The sequence below is a fragment of the Barbus barbus genome (genome assembly GCF_936440315.1).
Source record: "Barbus barbus genome assembly, chromosome: 27".
In the NCBI taxonomy this organism is placed as follows: domain Eukaryota; kingdom Metazoa; phylum Chordata; class Actinopteri; order Cypriniformes; family Cyprinidae; genus Barbus; species Barbus barbus.
Window position 1 is genome coordinate 28,329,450 of NC_136755.1, and position 25,687 is coordinate 28,355,136.

The following is a 25,687-nucleotide window of genomic DNA, read 5'->3' on the forward strand; positions in this document are numbered from 1 at the left end:
AAAGCAAACAAAAAATACATTTGTATTTTAAAAATGTTATTTTTAAACATGCACATAACATAACATCTGCCTATTTAAAGTCTCTATTTATTAAAAAAGTGCATTTAAATATATGAATAACATTATTGTTACCTTGCCAATTAATTGCAATAAAATAAGTTGAAGTACAAAAGCTGAACCTGAAATAAAAATAACGCTAAATAGCTTTTAGAAATCTAACTCAAAAATGTCTAATGCACGTAAATTAAAACTAAAATGAAAGCTGAAAATACCTCATTCAAAATATGAATACTGTTAGATAATACTAAAATAAGACTGCCTCGGTGTGTCAGTGAACTGCAGTGACCCTCATGCAGGACAGAGAGTGTTTGTGCCGGAGGGGGCGGGCAAGCTCTCAGAGCTCCAGCCGCTTCTCATTCTCCAGTCTGCCGGTGTTTTGTGTGTGTTGTTTGTGTCTCGGTAGATTAAGTAGGCTATCTTTTGGATATGAAGCAAGCTCGTACGCTTTTCTTATAATCGCGTTTTCTGGATGTTCTAATGGAGTGAGCGCGGATCATCTGAGCCCGTTATCCCGGACAGAGACCCGCTTTGTTCGGCCAGTAATAGACGAATCCCGTCTGCTATCGAAATGAACGACACGGAGAAAGATAACAAATCTGACGAAGACTCGGCATCCCTGGAGGAAGAGGAGGTTGACCCGAGAATTCAGGTACAGAGCAACAAAATCCAGAATTCACATTTAAACCGGATTAGAACGAAACCCACCTGAACGTTGTGTTAAGATCTATGGATATGTATGTTGGGTAACACTTTATTTTAAGGTGTCCATAATACAGAGTAATTACCTAGTTAAGTATTTAGTTGTAGCCGTTGTACTTACATGCAATAAAATGTACTTACCATGTAACTAAGTTATGGAACAGTCTGTAATTACAGTTTGTAATTATGTAGATGTAATAGGCAGCTACCGTTACACATATGTATCAGACCGAGTCTGTTACACAGCTACTTATGTTACCAAAAGATTGTTACATATGTGTTGCAGACTTTATACAACGTAAATATAAATGTAAGTACACAGACATAAGCTACTTAAAATAAAGTGTATCAAGATTGTACTTAAGTGCACTAGTAGCTGTGTTACAGACTCGGTCTGTTACATATGTGTAACGGTAGCTGTCTATTACATCTACATAATTACAAACTGTAATTACAGACTGTTCCATAACTTAGTTACATGGTAAGTACGTTTTGTTTAATGTAAGTTGAACGGCTACTACTAAGTACTTAATTAGGTAATTACTCTGTATTATAACACCTTAAAATAAAGTGTTACCGTATGTTGTTATATTTTTCAGATTTTTATCCAACTCGGTCCTGTTTAACCTTCCCGAAATCAGAACCGAAGTTAGACCGAACTATCAAACTCTGATTGGATTAAAGCTCGATCAGCTCGTATTTTATAAATTCATCAGAAAGCTTCATGCATTAATAATCAGATCAGATAATGTTCTGTTTGTTCAAGCAGCTGCTGTTTGATTTGAGGGGAACCCCATCGTTACATCAGCTGTTATATTCTGTTACATTGTTACATTGTTTGTTAAATTGAGGAACCACGTTGACAATCATGTTTACTTTGACGTCATATTTAGAACTCATTTTCCTCTGTAAGGACACAGTTAAGCTCACATGCACTGCATGCAGAATTAAGTCCTTTTTATGAAGTGCAAGATTAATCAGTGCATTTTATTCACTAGAAAACACCTAAAAGTGTAAAGTTTTGTATGTAGGCTATATACACTATATTGCCAAAAGTATTGGGTCACCCCCTTCTAATGAACATTTTTGACTACTTTAGTAATTTCCATGAGTACAAATCTTAATGTTTAAGCATATAATGTTATTCTAGGGAATTGTGTGCTTCTAATTGTATTACAACAGTTTGGACAGAACCCTTTTCTATTCTAACATGACAGTGTCTCTGTGTATAAGGCAAGGTTCAAAAATTGATTGATTCAGTCAGTGTGGAAGAACTTGACTGGTCTGCAGAAAGCAAAGTCCTAATCTCAGCTGAACACCTCTGGTGTGACTTTAAATGCAGACCTTGAGCCTAAAACTCATCACCAAACACCAATGACTTGTATATGGGTACAGTCATTTTAGACACGTCCAAAACTGTTGCAACAGAGATAGAAATACCGTTTTTAAATACGTGAATTATGCTTCCATCTTTGTTGCCACAGTTTTGGAAGTGCCTTCTTCTGTTCTAAAGAAGGGGGTGTCCCAATACTTTTGTCCATAGTGTATGCACAAGTCATTGGTGTTTGGTGATGAGTTTTCGGCTCAAGGTCTGCATTTAAAGTCACACCAAAGATTAAACATTAAAATTTGTACTCATGGAAATTACTAAAGTAGTCAAACCTGTACATTAGAACGGGGTGACCCAACACTTTTGGCAATATAGTGTATGTTATACAATATAGGTATAAAGACCTAATATAAGTCATTTTCTAATGCAATGACATAGACCTATAGACATTTCAAGCAAGATTTAGATTCATTTATCCAGATATATTTTTGTCTTTTCTTCACAGTATCTATTATTTTATGACTTTTTATTATTAGAATACATTATTTTATCATACCTCTTTTTTTTGTAATGTTTTGCTTCAAATGTCCACTTGGAGTACCTTAAAATAAACTTTTAATGCATTTTAAATTATGCCTTTCTCTTAAAAGTGAATAATTTTTCTGTATTAGACTGTGTGTTAGTTGTACTAGATGAACTGGTTTTTCATCCTCCACCCATGAAAGAAAATAAACTCATGATGTTGTACTGAAAACAACATCTGTGTGTCATCAGCGTGTAGCTAACGTCACAGGAAAAGCATACATATGAGCTTAATCTCAGTGTTGGGTTACTCGAATAACACTTTCCAGATGTTGTCGGCCTGCTGGCATTACAAGAGACATCTTACTGCGATCTTAACTCCTTCTGCCTCGCTTTATCTCCTCTACAGGGTGAACTGGAGAAACTGAATCAGTCTACAGATAACATCAACAGATGGGAGACGGAACTGGAGGTAAGGTTAACATGCTTGCTTTGTGGTGTCACTGTTTTCGCTGAAAATGGTTGCAGGCGGAATTCCAAAGTGGAAAATGTCTAAATGCTCAGACCCTCCCCCTTCCACCACTGACCAATAGGAAGTTTCTTGCATGTGACTGACACGCTTTATATATGTTGAGCAGACAGAGGAAATCTCTCCGGTCCGAGTCTGGAATTCCTGCCTTGAAAGCCACAGGCCACGACAGCTAAAGGAGTGGTTTATAAAATGTTTGTCATTCCAAACCCCGATGACTTTCTTCTAGAGAAGGAACACACAGAAGTAATTTCCAGTTGGCATCAGAAACGTTCGTTTCCGTGTTTTGTTTCAGCTGATTTATGATTTCCTTAAAAAAGTACTGTAATTTTACCACGGTAAATGGATGGTGTCGATGATAATACCATGGTATAAAAATGAAAGTATTTCAAAGAGTATCATATCAGAATATCACTACAAAAAAACAACAACTTTTTGTTACTGTCAGCAATAATAATTATCAAAATACAGTGATAATCTAATATATATATATATATATACTGTATATATGGTAACATTTAAGTACAGGGACCAGTTCTCACTATTAAAGTTGCTTGTTAGCATGCCTGTTATTGACCTATAGGCTGTTTATTAATACATATAAAGCACATGTTCTGCTTGACTATATTCTGCATCCCTAAACCCTAAACCTACCCATTACCTAAACCTAACAACTACCTTACTAACTATTAATAAGCAGCACATTAGAAGTTTATTAAGGCAAAAGTCAAAGTTAAGGGTTTGTTAATAGCGAGAATTGGACCTTAAAATAAAGTGTGACCATATAAATCTGTGATTATCAGATCTTATTTTGTAAAACACTTAACAGGAATTAATCTCAACTAACGTAGAGTGTGTAATGTAAATGTGTTAATTTAGTATTATTGATATACTATTATAGTTTTTATATTTTTAGAATATTTATAATGTTTTATATTTTAATATTAATATTTAGAATTAGCTGTTATTTTATATTTTCAGTTTTTATTTTAATTGATTTCATTTTAACTATGTGCTTTGACATTTTTATTATTTTTTTATAATACTATTTTTGTTTTAATTCATTTTTATTATATTTTTAGTTTTTTATTTCAATTTTAGTTTTTATTTATTTCCAGTTAGTAATTTTGTTAGAAGTGCTTCCAAACCCATTTTACTAACCATTTCTTCATGTAGTTTAACTTGATGCACTAAATAAAATTTAAATAAAAACGAATAAAAATGATAAAAACACAAAATTACTAAAAACTTCAACTGAAATTAAAATGACAACTGAAAATATAAAAATAAACTTATTTAAAATATTATTAAAAACTATAACAGTATCTCAATTCTATTAAAATAAAACTGGGCAAAATTTCTAATTTTGGTTTAGTTAGTTTTTCGTCTAATATTTATATTTTATTTCTGGCTCATTTCAATTAACAAAAAATGTTTTCAATAGTTTTAGTTTCAATAACCTAGAATTTGGACATAAGTGTTTTTAAAGTCCTCTTAATTTGAGATTCGGGACTATTTGTTCCTTGTCAGATTGTTTTATAAAAATACTCATCCACAGCTCTCTGTATTTGGCCTGTGGTTATTCAGCAGAATGAACCAGGAAGTGACATTCTGTCAGAGGAAGTCTACATCCCTCTGACATGCTTTTTGTCATTGAGGTCCTGTGTGGAAGGATGTAGATGTCAGGGTTTTAAAATATGTCATCTGAGCGACCGAACCCACTCAACGACAGATTCATTCAGAGCTGGACACCGTATACACACGCACTTGCCCTCTGCTCATCTTATGCAACAAACACGATGGTTTCTGTGGCGTGAGAGGGAGTTTTCTGTCTAGAAAGCAGGGTGTGGATTCTTTCTTAACTGTGTTAAATGCTGAATTGAGTTAGCTGAAGCAGCGCTTTTCAGGGAGCTTCAAAAGGCTGATTATTGAGGCATTTCATTACTGTGAAACTGAAAGATGGACGCTCATAATTCAGAGAGATTCCTGAGCATCCAGTTCACGCTGCCTGGATATGATGAGTCTTTCAATGCACTGAGATTTATTCAGGTTTCACAGACTGCATGCACTGTAATTCACTCTTGAATGCGCCTGTCAACACAAAGACAAGAATTCATCTGTCACTGTCTTGTATTCAGTAGTTCATACAGTTGAATTAAAAATATGATCCATAATGCATCACAATACTCTGATGTCCATGGAAATAGTGTGAACCTTAAACAGCACTGTTCACTGATGCATATTGCACACAAAATCTGAATGGGCTTTAGGAGTGTGAATACACTTCATTTGGAAACAAAGTTGAGTTAAAGTAATAGTTCAGCCAGAAATAAACGCTAGCTGAAAATGTACTCACCTTCAGTCCATCCAAGATGTAGATGAGTTTGTTTCTTCATCAAATTTAAAGAACTGTAGCACCCCATCACTTGCTCACCAATGGATCCTGAATGGGTGCCGTCAGAATGAGAGCCACAATAATAGACAAGTAATCCACATCACTCCAGTCCATCAGTTAACATCTTATGAAGTTAAAAGCTGCATGTTTGTAAGCAACAAATCCATCATTAAGGTGTTTTTTTAACTTCAAACTGTTGCTTCTGGCTAAAATCTGAATCAGGAGAGAAATCTGCAAAGATCAAGCACCGTTTACAAACCAAAACAGCTCTAAACAAATATGTGGAAGGATTTTGATGTGAGAGACGACAGCAGATGGACTTTTTCACTGGAGGAAGCATTATTATGGATTATGGACTCATATTTTGGCTGGAAGCAATTATTTAAAACAGATTTGTTTCTTACAAACACGCAGTTTTAAGCTTCACAAGATGTTAACTGATGGACTGGAGTGGTGTGGATTATTGTGATGTTTTTATCAGCTGTTTGGACTCTCATTCTGACGGCACCCATTCACTGCGGAGGATCCACTGGTGAACAAGTGATGGAATGATACATTTGTCCAAATCTGATGAACAAACAAACTCATCTACATCTTGAACTAAAGAACTACACATTGAATTTGACAAATGTTTGAAGTCTGTGCCATGAATATTGAGATACAGTGTAACAGACTTTTGTTTGATATACTTGAGCATATGTGCATTTGATTTTAGATTTGCTCACCCAAAAAGGTCTGTTCTTTAGGACTCCCGGCAGAAGTTTCGTGCCGTCCTAGTGGAGGCCACGGTCAAGCTGGACGAGCAGGTCAAGAAGATTGGTAAAGCCGTAGAAGACTCCAAACCGTACTGGGAGGCCAGGAGAGCGGCGCGTCAGGTGAGCTTGAACCCATCATCCAGTTCGGTTTGTTCATAGCAATATGTTACACTGAAGTTTGCATGGTTTGGCTCTTCTGGATTCTCATCTAAAGAATGAACACTTAGGAAAAAACACTTTAAACTTTAAGAAATATAGTCATTCGCTAATGCCAACAGGAAAGTAGGCTACAGCACAGAATTATGCAATAAAGGTTTGGCTGTTGACATAGAAGCTGTTGAACAGCAGGAAACATCTGAGGAGCGGGTTCAGCGGGCGTTCAGAGCCCACAACCACTGACAGACTGGAAAACTGGCTATGACTGTCCTCAGCTGCTTCACTTCATATTACTGTACCAGTATTTTAACACAGGCACAGTGAAGCTATGAAATATGTTTTTCTTGGCCACAAAGTAAAACTGTTCACCATACAAATAATTTGTACAGTATCTCACAGAAGTGAGTACAGCCCTCACATTTTTGTAAATAGTTTATTATATATTTTCATGTGACAACACTGAAGGAATGACACTTTGCTACAAGTGAAGTGAAGTGAAGTGACATTCAGCCAAGTATGGTGACCCATACTCGGAATTTGTGCTCTGCATTTAACCCATCCATAGTGCACACACACAGCAGTGAACACACACCCGGAGCAGTGGGCAGCCATTTATGCTGCAGCGCCCGGGGAGCAGTTGGGGGTTCGGTGCCTTGCTCAAGGGCACCTCAGTCGTGGTATTGAGGGTGGAGAGAGCGCTGGACATTCACTCCCCCCACCTACAATCCCTGCCGGCCCGAGACTCGAACCCGCAACCTTTGGGTTAATTCAACACACAGCCATTAATGTCTAAACCGTTGGCCACAAAAGTGAGTACACCCCTAAGTGAAATGTCCAAATTGGGCCCAATTAGCCATTTTCTCTCCCCGGTGTCATGTGACTCGTTAGTGTTACAAGGTCTCAGGTGTGAATGGGGAGCAGGTGTGTTAAATTTGGTGTTATCGCTCTCACTCTCTCATACTGGTCACTGGAAGTTCAACATGGCACCTCATGGCAAAGAACTCTCTGAGGATCTGAAAAAAAAATTTGTTGTTCTACATAAAGATGGTGTAGGCTATAAGAAGATTGCCAAGACCCTGAAACTAAGCTGCAGCATGGTGGCCAAGACCATACAGCGGTTTAACAGGACAGGTTCCACTCAGAACAGGCCTCGCCATGGTCGACCAAAGAAGTTGAGTGCACGTGCTCAGCGTCATATCCAGAGGTTGTGTTTGGGAAATAGACGTATGAGTGCTGCCAGCATTGCTGCAGAGGTTGAAGGGGTGGGGGGTCAGCCTGTCAGTGCTCGGACCATACGCCGCACACTGCATCAAATTGGTCTACATGGCTGTCGTCCCAGAAGGAAGCCTCTTCTAAAGATGATGCACAAGAAAGCCCGTAAACAATTTGCTGAAGACAAGCAGACTAAGGACATGGATTACTGGAACCATGTCCTGCGGTCTGATGAGACCAAGATAAACTTATTTGGGTCAGATGGTGTCAAGCGTGTGTGGCGGCAACCAGGTGAGGAGTACAAAGACAAGTGTGTCTTGCCTACAGTCAAGCATGGTGGTGGGAGTGTCATGGGCTGGGGCTGCATGAGTGCTGCTGGCACTGGGGAGCTACAGTTCATTGAGGGAACCATGAATGCCAACATGTACTGTGACATACTGAAGCAGAGACTGGGCCGCAGGGCAGTATTCCAACATGATAACGACCCCAAACACACCTCCAAGATGACCACTGCCTTGCTAAAGAAGCTGAGGGTAAAGGTGATGGACTGGCCAAGCATGTCTCCAGACCTAAACCCTATTGAGCATCTGTGGGGCATCCTCAAACGGAAGGTGGAGGAGCGCAATGTCTCTAACATCCATCAGCTCCGTGATGTCGTCATGGAGGAGTGAAAGAGGATTCCAGTGGCAACCTGTGAAGCTCTGGTGAACTCCATGCCCAAGAGGGTTAAGGCAGTGCTGGAAAATAATGGTTGCCACACACAAAATATTGACACTTTGGGCCCAATTTGGACATTTTCACTTAGGGGTGTACTCACTTTTGTGGCCAGCTGAATATACTGAATGTTGTCAAAAGTTTGAAAAAACTAAGGGTTAATTGTTTTTGTTATATTGGACAGAACTAATCATGATTTATTCTTAAATAGACATCTAAAATTTATAAAAAGAGAACAAAAATGCTACATTATTTAAGCAGTGCAAAGTAACTTCAAACAGTTTTACATTGTAAAGTTGCATGAACCAATTGAGTAATCTTTGTAAAACAGCACATTTACATAATTAATGCACTACAGTGTTCAATGATCAAAGAAAGTATGATGTTCCGAAAGAAGATAAATATAGGAGCAGTTAAGAAAAACACATTTACCCTAGTTTAACTTCTCATAGTCACATGATCACCATCCACCCCCAAACCCAGCCTGTGCTGTCAGGATCTCAGTAATGAACAACCTGCAGTTCAGCATACAGACGCGGAGTAATGTGTTTGCAAACAGACTTAGGCATTTCCCATAGATAGAAACAGCTCTGGAGAGAAGACTGAACATGACGTCCTTCTCATGTGTCTAAATGCATGAAAAGTCACTTCTCTGAACACAACGACCCACAAAACATTAGCACTGTGACAATTATTACAACATAAATCTAGTGTTTAATATGTACAAGCATCTGTCATTAGTGTCATGTGAATGTGTGTAGTTTAGAACGTCTGCTCTGTGTGAAGAAGGATTTGAGATCCCTGCTGCTTTCAGCCATGAAATTCTCTATATTATCACCTTGTGACAGTGATAAATTAACACAAATATCGCACTCACGCAGTCATAAAAGAGCTTTTTATATCCAGGAGGTGACTTTGGTGAGAGTGCTCAGCTTCTGGCTCTAACTCAATTATAACGCCGTCAAAACCCAACAGAAGTGGAGTGTTTACGATCACAAATCTTATTTTTAAATGTCTTTGAAAGCAGTTTTCTTATGCTCAACAAGGCTGCTTTTTTGGAACAAAAATACAGTAAAACAGATATATATTATTGCAATTTAAAATCACTGTTTCCTATGTGAATAGCTACTGAAATGTCATTTATTTCTGTGATCAGAGCTGTATTTCAGCATCATTACTACAGTCTTCAGTGTCACATAATCCTTCAGAAATCTTTCTAATATGCTGATTTGCTGCTCAAGAAACATTTCTGATTATTATTTTCCAATTTGAAAACAGTTGTGCTGCCCAATATTTTTGTGGAAACCGTGATACATTTTATTTTTTAGGATTCACAGATGAATAGAAAGTTCAAAAGAACCACATTTATTTGAAATAGAAATATTTTGTAACATTATAAATGTCTTTACTGTAATTGTTTAACAATTGAATGCATCCTTACTGAATAAAAGCATTAATTTCTTTTTTAAAAATCTATAATTTCATTAGATAAACTAATTTATGTACAGTTGATGTGTCAGTAAGATGTGAGAAGCCTGCAGACAGTCAGAAGCTCATATTCTCAGTCTATTTTTACACACATTAAAACAAAATGATCTGAGATTAGTTATGAGTGAGTAAAATGCCAGCAGGACAAAGGCATCGTCAGGTAATCTTTAAAAGCTCCTGGTAAAACCTGATTCATTTAAGCAGAAGCAAACACAGGCCATAAATAATAAGTCATTGGAGTTGTATCTCTATGGCAGTTGTAAGCATTATTACAGTCAAAAATGACCTTTTTACTTTCTTGATTCGTGTTCTTGGTCTCATTGTGAACAATTCATTAAAACAATCAGACACAGCGATGCTTAATAATTCAGGTGGAGTATAAATATGTACAGCGCACACACCGTTCTGCATGTTAGCTAATATGATTTAGTGGCTTGAGTTAATCTTGTTATGCATTATATCGCTGTGTGTGATCTGTATAAGCCTCAAGCATTACTGTGAGGTTTGAGCGCTTTACACTAAATTGTGTGAATCGATGTGTGTGTGTTTGTGTGTGTGTGTCTGTGCTTGTAATCAAATGATGGTGGTCTTGTGTAACTGTCCTGTCATCACTCTGAAATACCACCATGATTTGTCTGTGTCAGTAGATGAGACAGACGGTCAGGACCAGCACTGCCAGCTGTCCATTAGTAAGAGTGCCATCGCCCACTTTACGGCCAATCAGAGCACAGCACACGACCACACCTCCACTGACCTACAGCTGACCAGATAGATAGATAGAGAGATAGCTAGCTCTCGTTCAGCTGTTGTTCTGTATCATCTGTCTGTGTATCATGTGAACAGCAGCATCAGCCGTCAATGACAGACTGCAGCACGTATCAGCTGACCTCACACCTTCACAGAGTGTGTCTGCGTGTCTGTGTGTGTGAATGGAGCTTTTAAGAGACACACACACACACATTATCATGGACAAATCAAGGTCAGACAGCACATGTTATCCAGACCGAGACTGCATTTGACTGGCTAAAATGAACACCAGTTTCCAGTCTAACCACTGAAAGTGCTGGTGCATCATCTCATATGCAAATGTAAAACTATTTTAGTCCATCTCTCAGTTGGACATTAAAATATTCAAGAACTTGTTTGCACCTTTCTTTTCTGCTTTTAAAAACTGCATGCCAACATGCATTTCTGCAGTATACATTATGTATAGTGTGCACATTATATGGATACACAGATAACATGCAACATTTGCTGCAAATTGCACTTAGAATTAGACAGTCAGTATTATATTACCTACTGATATTGTTACTATCACACCAATCATTTTATTCATACTATTTGTTCAGTAAACATTATGCAGTATATAGAATTCATGGAATATCCGAATGACCAGTTACATTTGCAAAAATGTGCATATCCATACAACAGAGAATATTGTATCATATAATGCATTGCACTTGACTTAACCTTGTATTTATAGTGTGATGAATGAATCAGAAGTTTATTTTTTATACATATTTTCTAGCTTTAATTAGTTTAGACATTTCTTAAAGTTAGACCAAATGTTTTTTAAATAACAGTTGTCATATCTGAGATAGTAACTGAATTGAGGTCATATGACAACATAGTAGTACACTAGTGTACTACATATGCACTAGTGATACTAGTTTACTACTGATGTAGCAGGTTGGGTCACCGTTGCATACTGCATCACATGCAATTAAACAAATAGTAGTCGGCATACAGTATACAGTGTAATACTCAGTGAACTAGTGCTCCATTTCAGAACACTGGAAATGCTGAACTTCCTGTTTTTTTCAGGATCCCTGAAGTTTAAATAATGCAACTCAAACTGGAAAAGGTAAACTGCTCACCTGACTGATGCGAGTTCTGTCAGATTTATGTTTTCTGATTTGTTGATTGATTTTGTTGTGCAATTCAGGGCTGCCATAGTTTTCAGAAAAAGCAAGAAAATGTAAGTTTATATTTATTATAAATGAATTTTGTTATGATAGGACAGTGATCAGAGACAGAGAAACACAGAGAGGGAGCTGGCATGAATCATGGAGAGTTATTAAGAAAGAGCCGGATTGTTTATTCATTGCTCCACCCAAAGACCATTAGAGCAGATGGAAAACAGCCGTCTTTGTCTCATTTTGGATGAGGTTGTGGAATTCCTCTGGTTTGTAATGGATGCTGGGAGATTTATGCTGTGGCTTGTACATTAAAGTTGTTCATATGTGTCGCATGGAGGAGAGGAAGGTCATAAAAACCTTGCAGTGTGATCATCAAACAAGAGGAAGTGTGTAGATTATTTAGAGACTCACATACTTCTACATTTTAGTGAATGCTAATAAAAACATGGGAAGTTTCCTGCATTTAAAGGGGATTTATTGTGTCAGTGGAGTGGCTAGTCTCTTCCGTTTCTTCAGGTGGATGAACTTGCTTTGATAGTTGAAGAAGTGGGTCATGGTCTTTAGTCAGACAGAGGTCAGACAGAGTTTAGGGTGTGCTGAGATGATTCTGCATCTTCAGATGATGCTGCTGAGCTCATTAAATGTTAATTCAACACGATTTCAGCGAATGGCGCTCATGAAAAACCCATCGGCCTCGTGTCTGACCGAGTTTGGGAAAGAAATAGGTCAGCAAAGCAGAAAAAATAAAAAAGATGCTTGTGCTGCCAGTCAAAAACATTATAACAGGAGGAAAAATCGACAATATGAGAAACTGAATAAGACTGACCTCAGTCCAGACACCAAGAACTTAACGAGTGTGTGTGAACAGACAGACGGATGAAGGAGAGTGTGTAATTTTGACCTTAAAATCTCCACGGCAAGTGAGAATCTTCCCTGACGTAACTCTAACCTGGCATTACAGTGTTTACAGAGCTCAGCTTCACCTCACCTTGACCCTGAAAGCGTCTAAAGGCTTGTGTCAGCTAAGAAACTGTGACTTAAGCACAAGCATGATAACTAAAGTAGTTAAACTAAAATGAAGCTGCTTGATCTCAATAAATATGTACTAACAAAATAGTAGCCAACATGAAAGAAAAAAAATATCCCACAGATGCACATTTACACATCTTTTCAGAACAAACAGGAAGAAAACACCTAGCAACCACCCAGAAAGCCCTAGAAACCACATAACAACACCCCGGCAACCACCCAAAACGTTCTATTCATCAAAGAATCCTGAAACATAAAAGGTATCACTGTTTCCATAAAATATGAAGCAGTCCAACTGTTTTCAACATTGATAATAATCAGAAATGTTTCTTGAGCAGCAAATCAGTATATTAGAAAGATTTCTGAAGGATCATGTGACACTGAAGACTGGAGTAATGATGCTGAAAATACAGCTGCGCATCTCAGGAATAAATTACATTTTTAAATGTATTTACATAGAAAACAGTTATTTTAAATTGTAATAATATTTCACAATATTACTGAGTTTACTGTATTTTTAATCAAATAAGTGCAGCCTTGGTGAGCAAAATACATTCAAAAATCTTCAAAAACAAATGGGACAAAGAAAACTGCTGAAATTAAAAACTTATGCAAATATCAGTCTGGGTGATTAAGGAGTCTATTACTAGCTACTCAGAGCTAAGGGTTCAGTCGTGCCCACGCAGACATGCCATCACATCCTTGCGTTGGCAGAGGGCTAAATGCAGCTTTTGTTTGAATGGTCAGTTCTGAACAATGCTCAGAAAGGTCAGTTCTAGACACGTTTGATGTGACGTATTAGCTACTCAAGGAAACCAAGTGTGCCCTTCATCTCAGCGGTGTGTCGTGATGTCTGAGTGTGTGAGTCATCCGTCTGCAGAAGTGCACTACATCTCTCTCTACAGCTCTCTCCACCTGTACACTTCACTTAACACTTCAGCTGAGGACTGTGTGCATAATCAGACCAGTGCAAAAACACAAACACAGTATACAGCACTGACCGAGCCACTGACTCTGCTCTGATTTTCAGTGGACTGTGACACACATAGAGAAAGCATGCTAAAAATACAGAAAAGGACATTAAACAAGTTAATAGAAACTAGCATGATAATATCACTGTAAAGTAATTTTGTTCGTGTAAAGTTATCAAAAAATCAACTTAATAATTGAAAATGTGATTATTCTTCTGACCCCACTGGCAGATAGTTGTTTTTTTGCTTTAAGCATAAACTCGCTTAATACTTTTTTTTTATATATATATTTTTATTTTAGAAAACACAACTTAAGAAGTTTTTCTTCTCAAGCTTTAGATATTTTGGAAACATATTAATGCATACTTATGAATGCAAATGTATAATTTATATGGCTAGAAAAGACAAAATTACAATTCTGACAACTTCACAGCTCAAATAATATATTAATAATACATGTACAACTGAATTTACAGATTTACAAGCACTAAAGAAAAGCACAAGCTGCTTTTAATATTTTAAGTTCTTTACTATAAACAGAGTTCTTGTTTGGTTTGGCAATCTGAGTTTAAATTGTTTTGTGCTAAACTCTATAGACAGCATCTGCGATTAATTTGCACTGAACCTTAAACATTCCTTCAAAATCTGAAGGCTGCTGAGTTTGTTGAATTACCTCATGCAGTGAGTGATACAGTGGGGTGAGATTGAGCTTTATGAAATATACAGTAGCCTCTTGTCCTAGCTTTCTTTATGCATTCCTTAGCAGAATATAGATTTGAATAATGTAAGAGGGATCGTCTCTAAATGAGAAGCTCGTCCCGCAGCTGTCACATGACCAATTAAAGATAAGCAGCTAAAACTAACCTGGCTAATCTGTCAGCATTGATAGGAATCACAGGATTTAATGTCGTTTCAGGAATGTGACATCACTGTGGTGTTATTTTAGTATCATTATAGTTTTTATGAAATTCTGAATTTGCTTTTTTTATATTTTCCATTTTAATTTTAATTTTAGTTAAAGTTCTAGTAATTTTGTTGTGTGTTTGTCATTTTTAGTCATTTTATTATTATTTTTTTAAATGTCTTATAGTGTTTTATTTCTGCGTTATTTTAGTTTTTCAATAAATTAAGGTTTTAATATATTTTATTCAACTTAATAATTATTTTATTTTAAGAAACCAAAAACATGCTGCATCAGCAACACTAATAATGTTTCAATGAAGGAAATTAAAAGAAAACTAAATAAGGTCCAATTAGTTTGTTTTATTAAGTTTTATTAATATTTTAAATTAATTATTATTTTCTGTTTTACTAATTTTTACAATTAATTTTGTGGTTTTTATTTTTATTAGTATTTTAGTGGTTTATTTATTTTTATTAGTATTTTAGTAGTTTATTTATTTTTATTAGTATTTTTTGTCTGTATAGTTCTTATTAATTGTTATATCCATTTTAGTTATTTTAGTACTTTAGAAGTGATGCCTTTGCAACTAACTGAAATAAAACAAAATTACTTTTTAAGTTATTGTATTTCAGTTAATGATTATTTTATTTCAAGTAGTAAAATTATTTTTATGATTTTTAGTTTTCATTTTAAAAATGTACCAATTTGAGTCATATAGCTGAGAAACATAAAGTCACTTAAATAACACTCATTCTTTCTTCATGGGTAGAAACTTCCCAGCTACTTCTCACACTGTAGTGCATGGCACGTTTATGTGGTAAATTTGCGTCATTAATATGAGCAAATGAGTGATTATTGACAGCAGCTGTTTACTACTGTATCCTGGCAACACTAAGGAAGCGTCATCATCATTTATGTAACATCTTAACATGTGCTCGCTTGCAACTGTCAGTGATGCATTACAAGAGCTGAAGAATATGAGCTGCTCGCTGAAGGCAGTTTCTGCTGAGACATGCATCAAAGGTTGCTTTATGAGTTGCTTTCGAAAGTTTGGAAAGCAAACAGCTCGTTCTTCACCAAAACTGTGAAAGCATCCTCAATCTCTGAAGTTTTTGTCTTCCAGGCTCAGGTTGAATCTCAGAGAGCCACGCAGGAGTATCAGCGGGCCATCGAGATCCTCAGAGCTGCGAAGGAAACCATCGCACTGGCAGAGGAGCGTCTTCTGGAGGAGGACAGCCGGCAGTTTGACTCTGCCTGGCAGGAGATGCTCAACCATGCCACCCAGAGGGTGAGAGACACAACACAACTCAGAAAACCATAAGCCATGAGGCCATATAGTCCTTTAGCTGTAGACCACTGGTCTTTTGTGCATTATGCCGTGCCGTTAATTTTCTCTGGATTGCTCTGATTGGCTGTGCCAGGTGATGGAGGCGGAGCAAAGCAGGACACGCAGTGAAATCGAGCACAGAGCAACAGCGGCCAAATACAACACCGCCATCAGCCACATGAGACAACTGGAAAAAAAACTCAAACGCACCATCAACAAGTCCAGGTCAGAAGACATAAGTCAGTGTTTTTGATTACTTCTCAAACGTTTGGGATGCATTAAATTGAAAGGATGCATTAAATTGATTAAAAGTAACAGTAAAGTAATTTATAATGTTACAGACAGTGGACCTCCGGGATTTTTTTATAGGGTGGCCGAAAAGGGGCCAGTATAAAATGTTAGGGTGGCACAATACAAAAAAGTGTTGTATGCCTAAATCTAATGGCATACAATCATTTTTGGTGTTAGCATTCATTCTGGGAGCATATAAAGTTATAGGCTTCAAAACTTCAGTAGGCTATTACTATTTTCTGTATCGAGCAAAATAGAAAAAAAGTCGCTCTGCAATTCAACTGCAAGTACCCTCATGTTTATTTGGAGTGCAAATTAATCTCAAATGAGAGTAAAAGTAAACAAGAAGCATAGATGTTTAACCCATCACTTCATCAAAACAATCGGTACCCTGTTGCAGTAAATGAATTAATAAAATAGTACTCGTCTGTCTGGGTAACAAAAACTGTTCTATATGTGACTTTAAGAGCCAAAGATTTTTGTGTTAAATGTTGCCCAAATCTGCCATAATTTACAGATCAACTGATGGAGTAACAGGGCTCTACGCTTACTTTTCTTTTTAGGAGCATGGTCAAAACTTTAGGAGCATCAATAATTAAAAATTCTGATAAAAAACTAACCTTCCCATTACGAGGTGATATTTGACTCCTTAAAGTGGTTTACAGGGAATTTTGTTTTTACATTTGTAATGGCATTTTTCTAACTTTATTAAAAGTATATCATCTTTTATTTATCAATTCAAAAATGTATAAGCTTTTTAACATTTCCAATTAAAACAACAGAATAAAAAGTAGAATAAGTTATCAATCAAATGAAATCGGTATTTAAGGAATAAATTTATACTACGGAGGTGGCACAGAAGAACACACAAGTGGCTTAGATGTATTTTCAGACGTTTAATGAGACTGAGAGTGCAATTAAATTCATAAATTCATGTTGAGGTTAATGTTTTAAATATAAAATTTTGAATATAGAAATATTAAATGATTTAAATAATAGGAAATATACTTTAAAAATTTAACTAAAACTGCCAGCAGGTGGCGGCAAGTCACTGATTTTATCACTGAATCATTCATTTATTTGATTCGTTTGAACGGCTGATTCATTCAGGAACGAAGTACATGTCTTTATGAATCATTGACACTAGATTCGTTTAAAAACGCAGCTCATTCATAAACAAAACACCGCTGTGTTTGAATGGAGATGCGCAGCTCAGCTGTTACTTTGTCAGAAACTATTTTTGTTGACGAAATAGAGCAAAATAAGGCAATATTGTTGTAGTCAGACAATATAAGTAACTTAAATTAATATTAACTTCTTGTTTAATGAACTGTTGTATTAAATCAATCACATTTGCAAACTCCCTAAATAATGACTAAAAGCTGTCACTCATCTTTTGCGATCTCACAAAACTCTATTATAATCAGCTCCTTGCACTGCACAGCGAATCTCTCATTTACAGCTGAAGCATCATGTGACTCTGAAGACTAGATTAATGATGCTGAAAATTCAGCTTTGATCACAGAAATAAATTACATTTTAACAGATATTCACATAGAAAACAGTTATTTGAAATAGTAATAATATTTCACAATTTTTGATGTATTTTTGATCAAATAAATGCAGCCTTGGTGAGCAGACTTCTTTCAAAACATAAAAAATCTTACCAACCCCAAACCTTTGAACAGCAGTGTATTTCAAATAAAATGATATTTTTCACTCTCTCCTGATGTCAAAACTGTTACAGAACATTTAAAAACTCCACGCACTGAATATGATGACTTTATAAGGCGTTTACATAATGATCATACATATAAATCATGCTGTAATGGACATAAAGCGAAAACTCCCTAAAATCTTGCTGGAGGAAGTTCTGTAAGCACATGCTCTGCAGGGTTTGCATCATATGAGCTCACTTCAAACATGTTGATATTTGGGAATAAAATTATTTTTCCTTCAGAAAAGCCACAGGGTATTTCCTCTCTGATGGAAAAGAGAGTGTTTTGTCAGCCCCTTTTCGGGCCTCCGCTCTGCTGTGTGTCGGTGGGTTGTGGATGGAAGTATAGTTCGGTGTGACGCGTCTCTAATGATTCCAGATGTGCTTCTGCTGCTGGGGCCCTGCTGTTGCCATGGAAACCGGCTCTGACACTCACTCTGCTCTAATCTTTCTCTTTCTCTCCCTCTGCAGGCCGTACTTTGAATTAAAGGCAAAGTATTATCTACAGCTCGAGGTACGCCAGTTTTTATTTTGCACAAAAAATATTTTAACAATGATTCATCCCAAAATGTAAAAAAATTATTATATTTCATCTGAATAAAATGAAGGCTAATTTTAAAACCATTAGGATTTTATAAAATAATTATATATATATATATATATATATATATATATATATATATATATATATATATATATATATATATATATATATTATTTTATAAAATAGTGTTTTATTTCATTTGAATTTAGTTAAATTGCAATGATTTATGCATTATTGTGGTAATGAATTTATGTTGATGTTTATAAATAAATCATTGTATTACAGTATATTATTTTTTTTAAATACTTCAATATACTAACATACATAAACTAATATTTTAGAAATATTTTTAAATGTACATTTAAATATATTTGAAAAAATGTTTAATATATTTCATAAAAATACATTACGTAATACAGTAATGTGAATCACCGTTAAAAATAATGGAAATGACTAAATAAACAAACAAATAAACAAACCATCCAGACACATTACATACAATTTGTAATGAGTCATTTTTTGTATTATTTAAAAAAAATCTATTAAGTTTAAATATAATTAAAAATAATACTTTACAAATATTTTAAAAAGTATATTTAAATATATTAAAATATTTTGTTATTATTATATATTTAATATTTTATAAACATTACCGTATGTAATACACTAATGAGAATCTCAGGAGAAACGCCATTAAAAATGGGTAATTATAAACATACAAATAAAACATCCAGGCATATTAATTTGTGGAGAAATTTGTCTAATTTGTAATAATGTCACAGTGTTAAAAAAGTCATAATTATCCTAAAGTAGCCTTCATTTTCTTTAGTCAAAATATATATTTTTCTTTTTTATATCAGGAAGAAATGTGAGTTTTTGGATGGTTTTTAGTAATGCATGAATATTCCTTTTAGAAACACAAACTAACAAGTAGATTTGATCTGATTTTGATAATAATTGTTTGTGACCTGTTCTCCGCTTCTCCTTGTCCTCCTATACAGCAACTGAAGCGACGGGTTGACGAGCGTCAGGCTAAACTCACCCAGGCCAAAGCCGAGTATCGGACCGCCCTTCGTAACCTGGAGACCATCTCAGATGAGATCCACGCACGGCGCCGACTGTCTGCCATGGGGCCCCGGGGCCGAGGGGTGGGGGCTGAAGATGACGGCACTGCCACCGATGACATCGCCAACTTCAAAATGGAGTCTGACGGCATATCGAGTAAGTGAGGTCACACATTAATGCCAAGACAGATTTGAATGTAATTCAGAGTGAAAGTCTCTCAGTTTGGCTTAGCATCAACTGTGCCTGTTTTAGACGGGTTTAAACAACCTTTAAGCTAATACAATGGCACAAAGTGATTATGAACATTATGAATGTATGAATTTTAATGCATCAGATAACAAAACATCATATTTTACCATATTAAACCTAACAAAATTCTATTTGTGAACTGTTTTGCTTAGTTTTTTCAGGGCCACTGTATGAATTAAATGTTTTGAAAGATATTCAGTACTATTAATGATATGAACTTGTTTTTAATAATCGATTAACTTTACACTGCTATTGAACCAAATGTGAATCAAAACTCAACTCGCTTGAGCTGAATTATGAAACTATTTTAAAAGCAGAATTTGAATTAGTCTAATATTTGATAAAAAATTTGCATCACAGATTCTATTTTACTTTGAGTTAAAGGCAAAACATTATCAGCTTCATGTTCATGTTCCCAAAATCATAGAAAGAAAATAAAGTTGTATATATTAAAAAATATTTTGTGTAATAAATATTATATTTATATTTCATACATTATAAAATAAATAAAATAATAATAAAATTTTATATATATAAAATGTAGAAATAATGTAGCTTTACATTATACATTATATATAAAATATATTTCTATATAAAATAATATATATTTACAGTATATTTTAAAATATTTTATCTAAAGAAAATGAAGGCTCGTTTTAAAACCATTAAGATTTTTTTGCATTGTGAATGATTATGTTTCAACCATTCATTACCGTAATCTGAATTAAATCACATTTTAATTAAATTATTTAAATTGTAATGGAATTGTGTCATGGAAGTACTTGTTGTACTCAATTTAATTTATTGATTTAAGTATACAAACATTGTATTACAGTAAATTTTGGATAATTTAAAAATAATTTATTTAATGTTTTATTTATATTTAAAGAATATTGAATGTTTAAATAATATAACAATATTTTTTAATACTGAACAAATTTCATGAGTGGTCAACTTTACACAGTTAATGAACCGAATCTGAATTTGAGCTGAATAATAAAACTGTTACAGTCTCATATTTGATGAAGATTGCATCATTGATTCTGTTACGCTCTTGTTTAATACTGTGAAGCTGCTTTGAAACATCATCTACTGTTTAAAGCTCTATAGAAATGAATGTGATTTGACTTGACCTGTCTTCAGCAGGAATTGTTTCTATTCTCCATTCAACAGTATGAAGTAGCAGACTAAATGCATTCTGTTTTTGTTGTACAGTGATGTCTGTGAATTTCGAGGACAGCTGTAACGGCTCCCCATCAGAGGACGATCCTGAGACCCAGTCCACCTGCAGCATGAGCTCCACGTCTGCTCCTCTCGACCTGCCCTGTCCATACACCTCCTCTTCCTCCTCCTCCTCCTCCTCCTCATATCCTCTGCTCTCTTCCTCCTGCCCGTACCCTTCCTCTTCCTCCTCGTCCCCGCTGTCCCTCTCTGTCTGTCCTGACCTGCTCCAGCTGCCGGGCTCGGTGTCTCTGGAGGGTTTTGAGCAGGTGTCTCCGGTGTTGGGCCCTCGTAGTGAGTGCAGCGGGGCCTCGTCACCCGACTGTGAACAGGAAAGAGGTGAGAGACAAAAGACCTTGAACTGGGAGAACTGTATGGAGTAATACAGTTACAGCCCAAGTAGCAATTATTATTTTTTTACTTAATTTTACTCCTATCTTGTGAGTGTTAAAGAAATGTTCTTGGTTCAAGTTAAGATTAATTGACAAAATTTGTGGCATAATGTTGATTTTCCACAAAAATGTATTTACAGTGCTAGTAATTGGAGCTGATCTGTAAACCAGAGATATTATAGCTAATTAAAACTAACTAAATCTAAATTAACGTTAATGTAAGAAGACAAAAAATGTTACTTAATTAGGCAACATTTGTAATTTTCCTTCAAAGTTAAAGTACTAAAATATCTGAAACTGAAATAAAAAATTAATACTTTTATAATGAACAAAAACTATATTAGGATATAAAAACAAAAAATGACTAAAACACAACAAAACTTTAACTAAAATGAAATTAAAATGGAAAACAAAATTACTTCAAAATATTAATAAAAACTATAATAGTATAATGATACTAAAACAATATTGCCGTAAATTATATAATAATGGATAACAATAATGGCCACAATTAACGGCACCTTTTATTCAATGCTTTTTGAAACCTCCATTTGGCAGTTTAACAGCTCTAAATGTTCTCCTATAATGCCTGATGAGGTTAGAGAACACCTGACAAGAGATCAGAGACCATTCCTTCATCCAGAATCACTCCAGATCCTTCAGATTCACAGCTCCATGTTGGTGCTTCTTCTCTTCAGTTCACCTCACTCATTTTCTACAGGGTTCAGGTCAGAGGACTGGAATGGCCAGCAGAAGCTTGGTTTTGTGCTCAGTGACCCATTTTTGTGTTGTTTTTGAGGTTTGTGTTTGGATTATTGTACGGTTGGAAGATCCAAACATGGCCCATTATAAGATTTCTAACAGAGTCAGTCACTTATTGATTTTTTATCTATTGGTATTTGATAGAATCCATGATGCCATGCGTCTAAACAAGATGTCCAGGACCTCCAGCAGAAATATAGGCCCACAACATCAAAAATACAGCAGTATAATTCATTGTACACATGGGGTACTTTTTATCCCTGTGTTCACCAAACCCATCTTGAGTGTTTGCTGCTAAAAAGCTCATTGTTTAGTTTCATCTGAACATAGAAGCCAGTCCCATTTGAAGTTCCAGTCCTGTCTGATAACTGAATATGCTGGAGTTTGTTTTTGGATGAGCTAGGAGAATTTTTCTTGAAATCCTCCCGAACAACATGTGGTGATGTAGGTGCTGTTTGACAATTTTTTTTAAGGTTTTCTGACCCCGAGACTCAACTATTTTCTGCAATTCTCCAGCTGTGATCCTTGGAGAGTCTTTAGCCACTCAAACTCTCCTTCTCACCGTGCATTAGGACGATATAGACACACGTCCTCTTCCAGGCAGTTTCATTACATTTTCTGTTGATTGGAAATTCTTAATTATTGCCCTGATGGTGGAAATGGGGATTTTCACTGCTCTAGCTCTTTTCTTAAAGCCACTTCACTAATTTGTGAAGCTCAATTATCTTTTGCTGCACATCAGAAATATATTATTTGGTTTTTCTCATGGTGATGGATGATTAAGGGAATTTGGGCTTTGTTTTCCCTCCTATTTATATTTCTGTGAAACAGGAAGCCATGGTTGGATAATTTCATGTTCATAATCACCCTGGAGTGTTCAAAATTGTGAATATGAATGGGAATATACTTCAGAATTTCTAGGGGTGCCAATAATTGTGTCCAATGTGTATTTGAGAAAAACATTTATTTCATAATGATATTTCCCCCATTTTAAATTCTTATTATTCAATGAAAGGTTAGATTTTTGTGATTTTTTTACAATAAAAGATCTAAAGGATTAACAATGCATATTAATTTTCACAGCCTTCTTTGATCATATTTACTAAGGGTGGCGATTATTTAAAAAGGCCCTACATTTGTTTTGAACAAACAATAGATTCTCATCATTTGTGTTCTCTAACAGGTGAGAGGGCAGAAGGAGCAGAAGTTAAACCTGAACCTTCAAACAACATCAGCAGTCAGAAAAGCTTGCGCCTGGAGAAGAGCCTGCGCAGTTTATCTCTCCAAACCGCAGACGACAACGACACAGATGCTCATCCATTCACTGTGACCTCAAACACAGCAGCAGTGCTGCTTCTCAACAGTGTTTAAACTAAGAAACCACCACCTGCTCCAACCAAACCTTCAGCAAAGCTGGGGCCCGTATCTGAGACGACAGTATGATGTGTCAAAGGAACCATTGTGAAACTATTATCATCTCAGTGTTACGGAGAACTCATCTCAGACTGGTTTGAACCCAGAAAAACCATGAAGTATTAGAAATGTCATGCAGACATCAGCTATGAAGTGACGAGAACTATTGAACTTTTCATCATCACTGAGTGGATGTTCTTCATGTCTTCCTCAAATGTATTGTTTGTGTTTTCTGTCCTTTGCCTTTGTATCTCACTAGCTGATTCAAAACCGACTCAATTTTGATGAATTAGAAACCACCTGATTCTCCAACGACTGATGAAGCTTGCCTCTGAAAATCGGCCAGTGTGATGCCAGCACTTGTCGGCGTTTGTGCGATGAATTTCCTGTCGTCTTACTCTATGTTTTTCACTCCACAGGTCATAGCGTAAAGAGGGACTCGTGTAGTTCAAATATATATATTTATACTCAACGTTTAGCTCGTTATCATGATGTTATCGATGTGTTTTCATGCCACAAAGTTCTTGTGTAATAAACAGATGCTCACAGCACGAGTCTCTTTCCACTGTTATGATTTCACACAGTAAGACGTCTTTATTACAAAACATGCTCTTGATCTTGTAATCTTTGTCTTGAGATCTCACCAGACCTCATAAACAAGGCCTCAGTCTCAAACTTAAAGAAATAGTTCAATTAACGTATGCGCAAAATTGTATTATCGCATAGAACATTATCTTTTTATACAGCAATTATACAGAAATACTTTGTTGACAGACTTTGCTTAGCATTAAAGAATGACCATAACAACATTTCAGATGCTGAGCAACAAGATCAGTCCACTAGTTAGTTATGTCATGCCATCCCATAGCGCAGTCATATGACTTTTTTTGATGCGCAAGGAAGCGAATGTGTTCCATGCCCCATTATTCGCTTTAACTCTTTTTCACACAGATCAAAAACCAACTCAAGGGAGCATAAAAACGTTTTTTTTTTCTCCATCACTCGTTTCTTTTGCAATACTTCAAAATATGCATAAAAACATAGTGATGGAAACATAGCTATCGAGTGATCGTCTGTCGCCATCTACTGGTTATAGTAGTAATATCATATAATTTTCGTTTGAAAAGTGCTTCTTTTCCACCAGGTGGCAGAAATCTTCTACTTATGCATAGTATATTTTCTATGAATTATCTCCAAGCCAGTTTACACGGAAAGGGAATTTAAATAGGTTAGGGCTATAGCCACAAATTATCAATCTTTTACCAAAAAGTAACTATGACCAAATGAAATTGGGATCACAAGAACCCCTCAGCTTTTACAACTGTGGCCAGTCTGTGGGTACCATGTATCCATCCATCTATGGAGTTTTCTATAGAGATGTGATTCCCAGTTTTCCCTTAATATGTCAAAATAATGTCATGCAAAACAAGAGGAATTGCATAAATTTAGTGTATGGCCATAGCCAATGACCTTAATTTCATTTACAGTATGTGAACAGTCGCTTGCACATTGTGTGACAGCCATATGTCTGAGGCGAGAACCATCAAAGGCTGTTAGTAGTCGTAAACTACACCTTTGAAAGCATTAGGCCATTAAGCACAAACATTTCTAGTAGTGCTCAAGATGTTGAAAAGATACAGAATCACTTTCTTACATGCAATACGGAAATATGCCATGGTTCATCCCTTTTGGAAGAAAATGCTGGCGAATCCTGGAGAATGGATTTAACAAATATGACAATACCAGTCTTCCTAGTGATAAACAATTCTACCATAGGGTGTCAGCAAAGCACTTTTTTGTTTCTTGTAAAACAATAAATTTGAAAATAAATTAATAATTATTATATCTTGCATTACAAACACTACTGTGATTAAAGAGCTTACACATAGGCCTACTATTGGATTAACCATTACAGAAACATAAAAAATGATTTTGGTAATCACCAATGCTGTTAGTTTTAGGGCAGCTGTGGCACAAACCTTACATTGGGTGGTGGTGGTCTAATAAATTTAGGCACTGCACA

At 35.8% G+C, this 25,687-nt stretch overlaps 1 protein-coding gene across 1 annotated transcript; it reads left to right on the plus strand.

Moving 5' to 3' along the window:
• The first annotated feature begins 354 nt into the window (after positions 1 to 354).
• Positions 355 to 24,217, plus strand: sh3bp5a (SH3-domain binding protein 5a (BTK-associated)). The gene is made up of 9 exons (XM_079380974.1): positions 355 to 709; positions 3,021 to 3,083; positions 6,282 to 6,410; positions 15,807 to 15,971; positions 16,105 to 16,235; positions 18,490 to 18,532; positions 19,564 to 19,783; positions 21,092 to 21,436; positions 23,435 to 24,217. Exons 1-9 carry the CDS (start codon positions 629 to 631, stop codon positions 23,620 to 23,622), a joined length of 1,365 nt encoding a protein of 454 aa, XP_079237100.1. The 5' UTR covers positions 355 to 628; the 3' UTR covers positions 23,623 to 24,217.
• Positions 24,218 to 25,687: the final 1,470 nt, after the last annotated feature.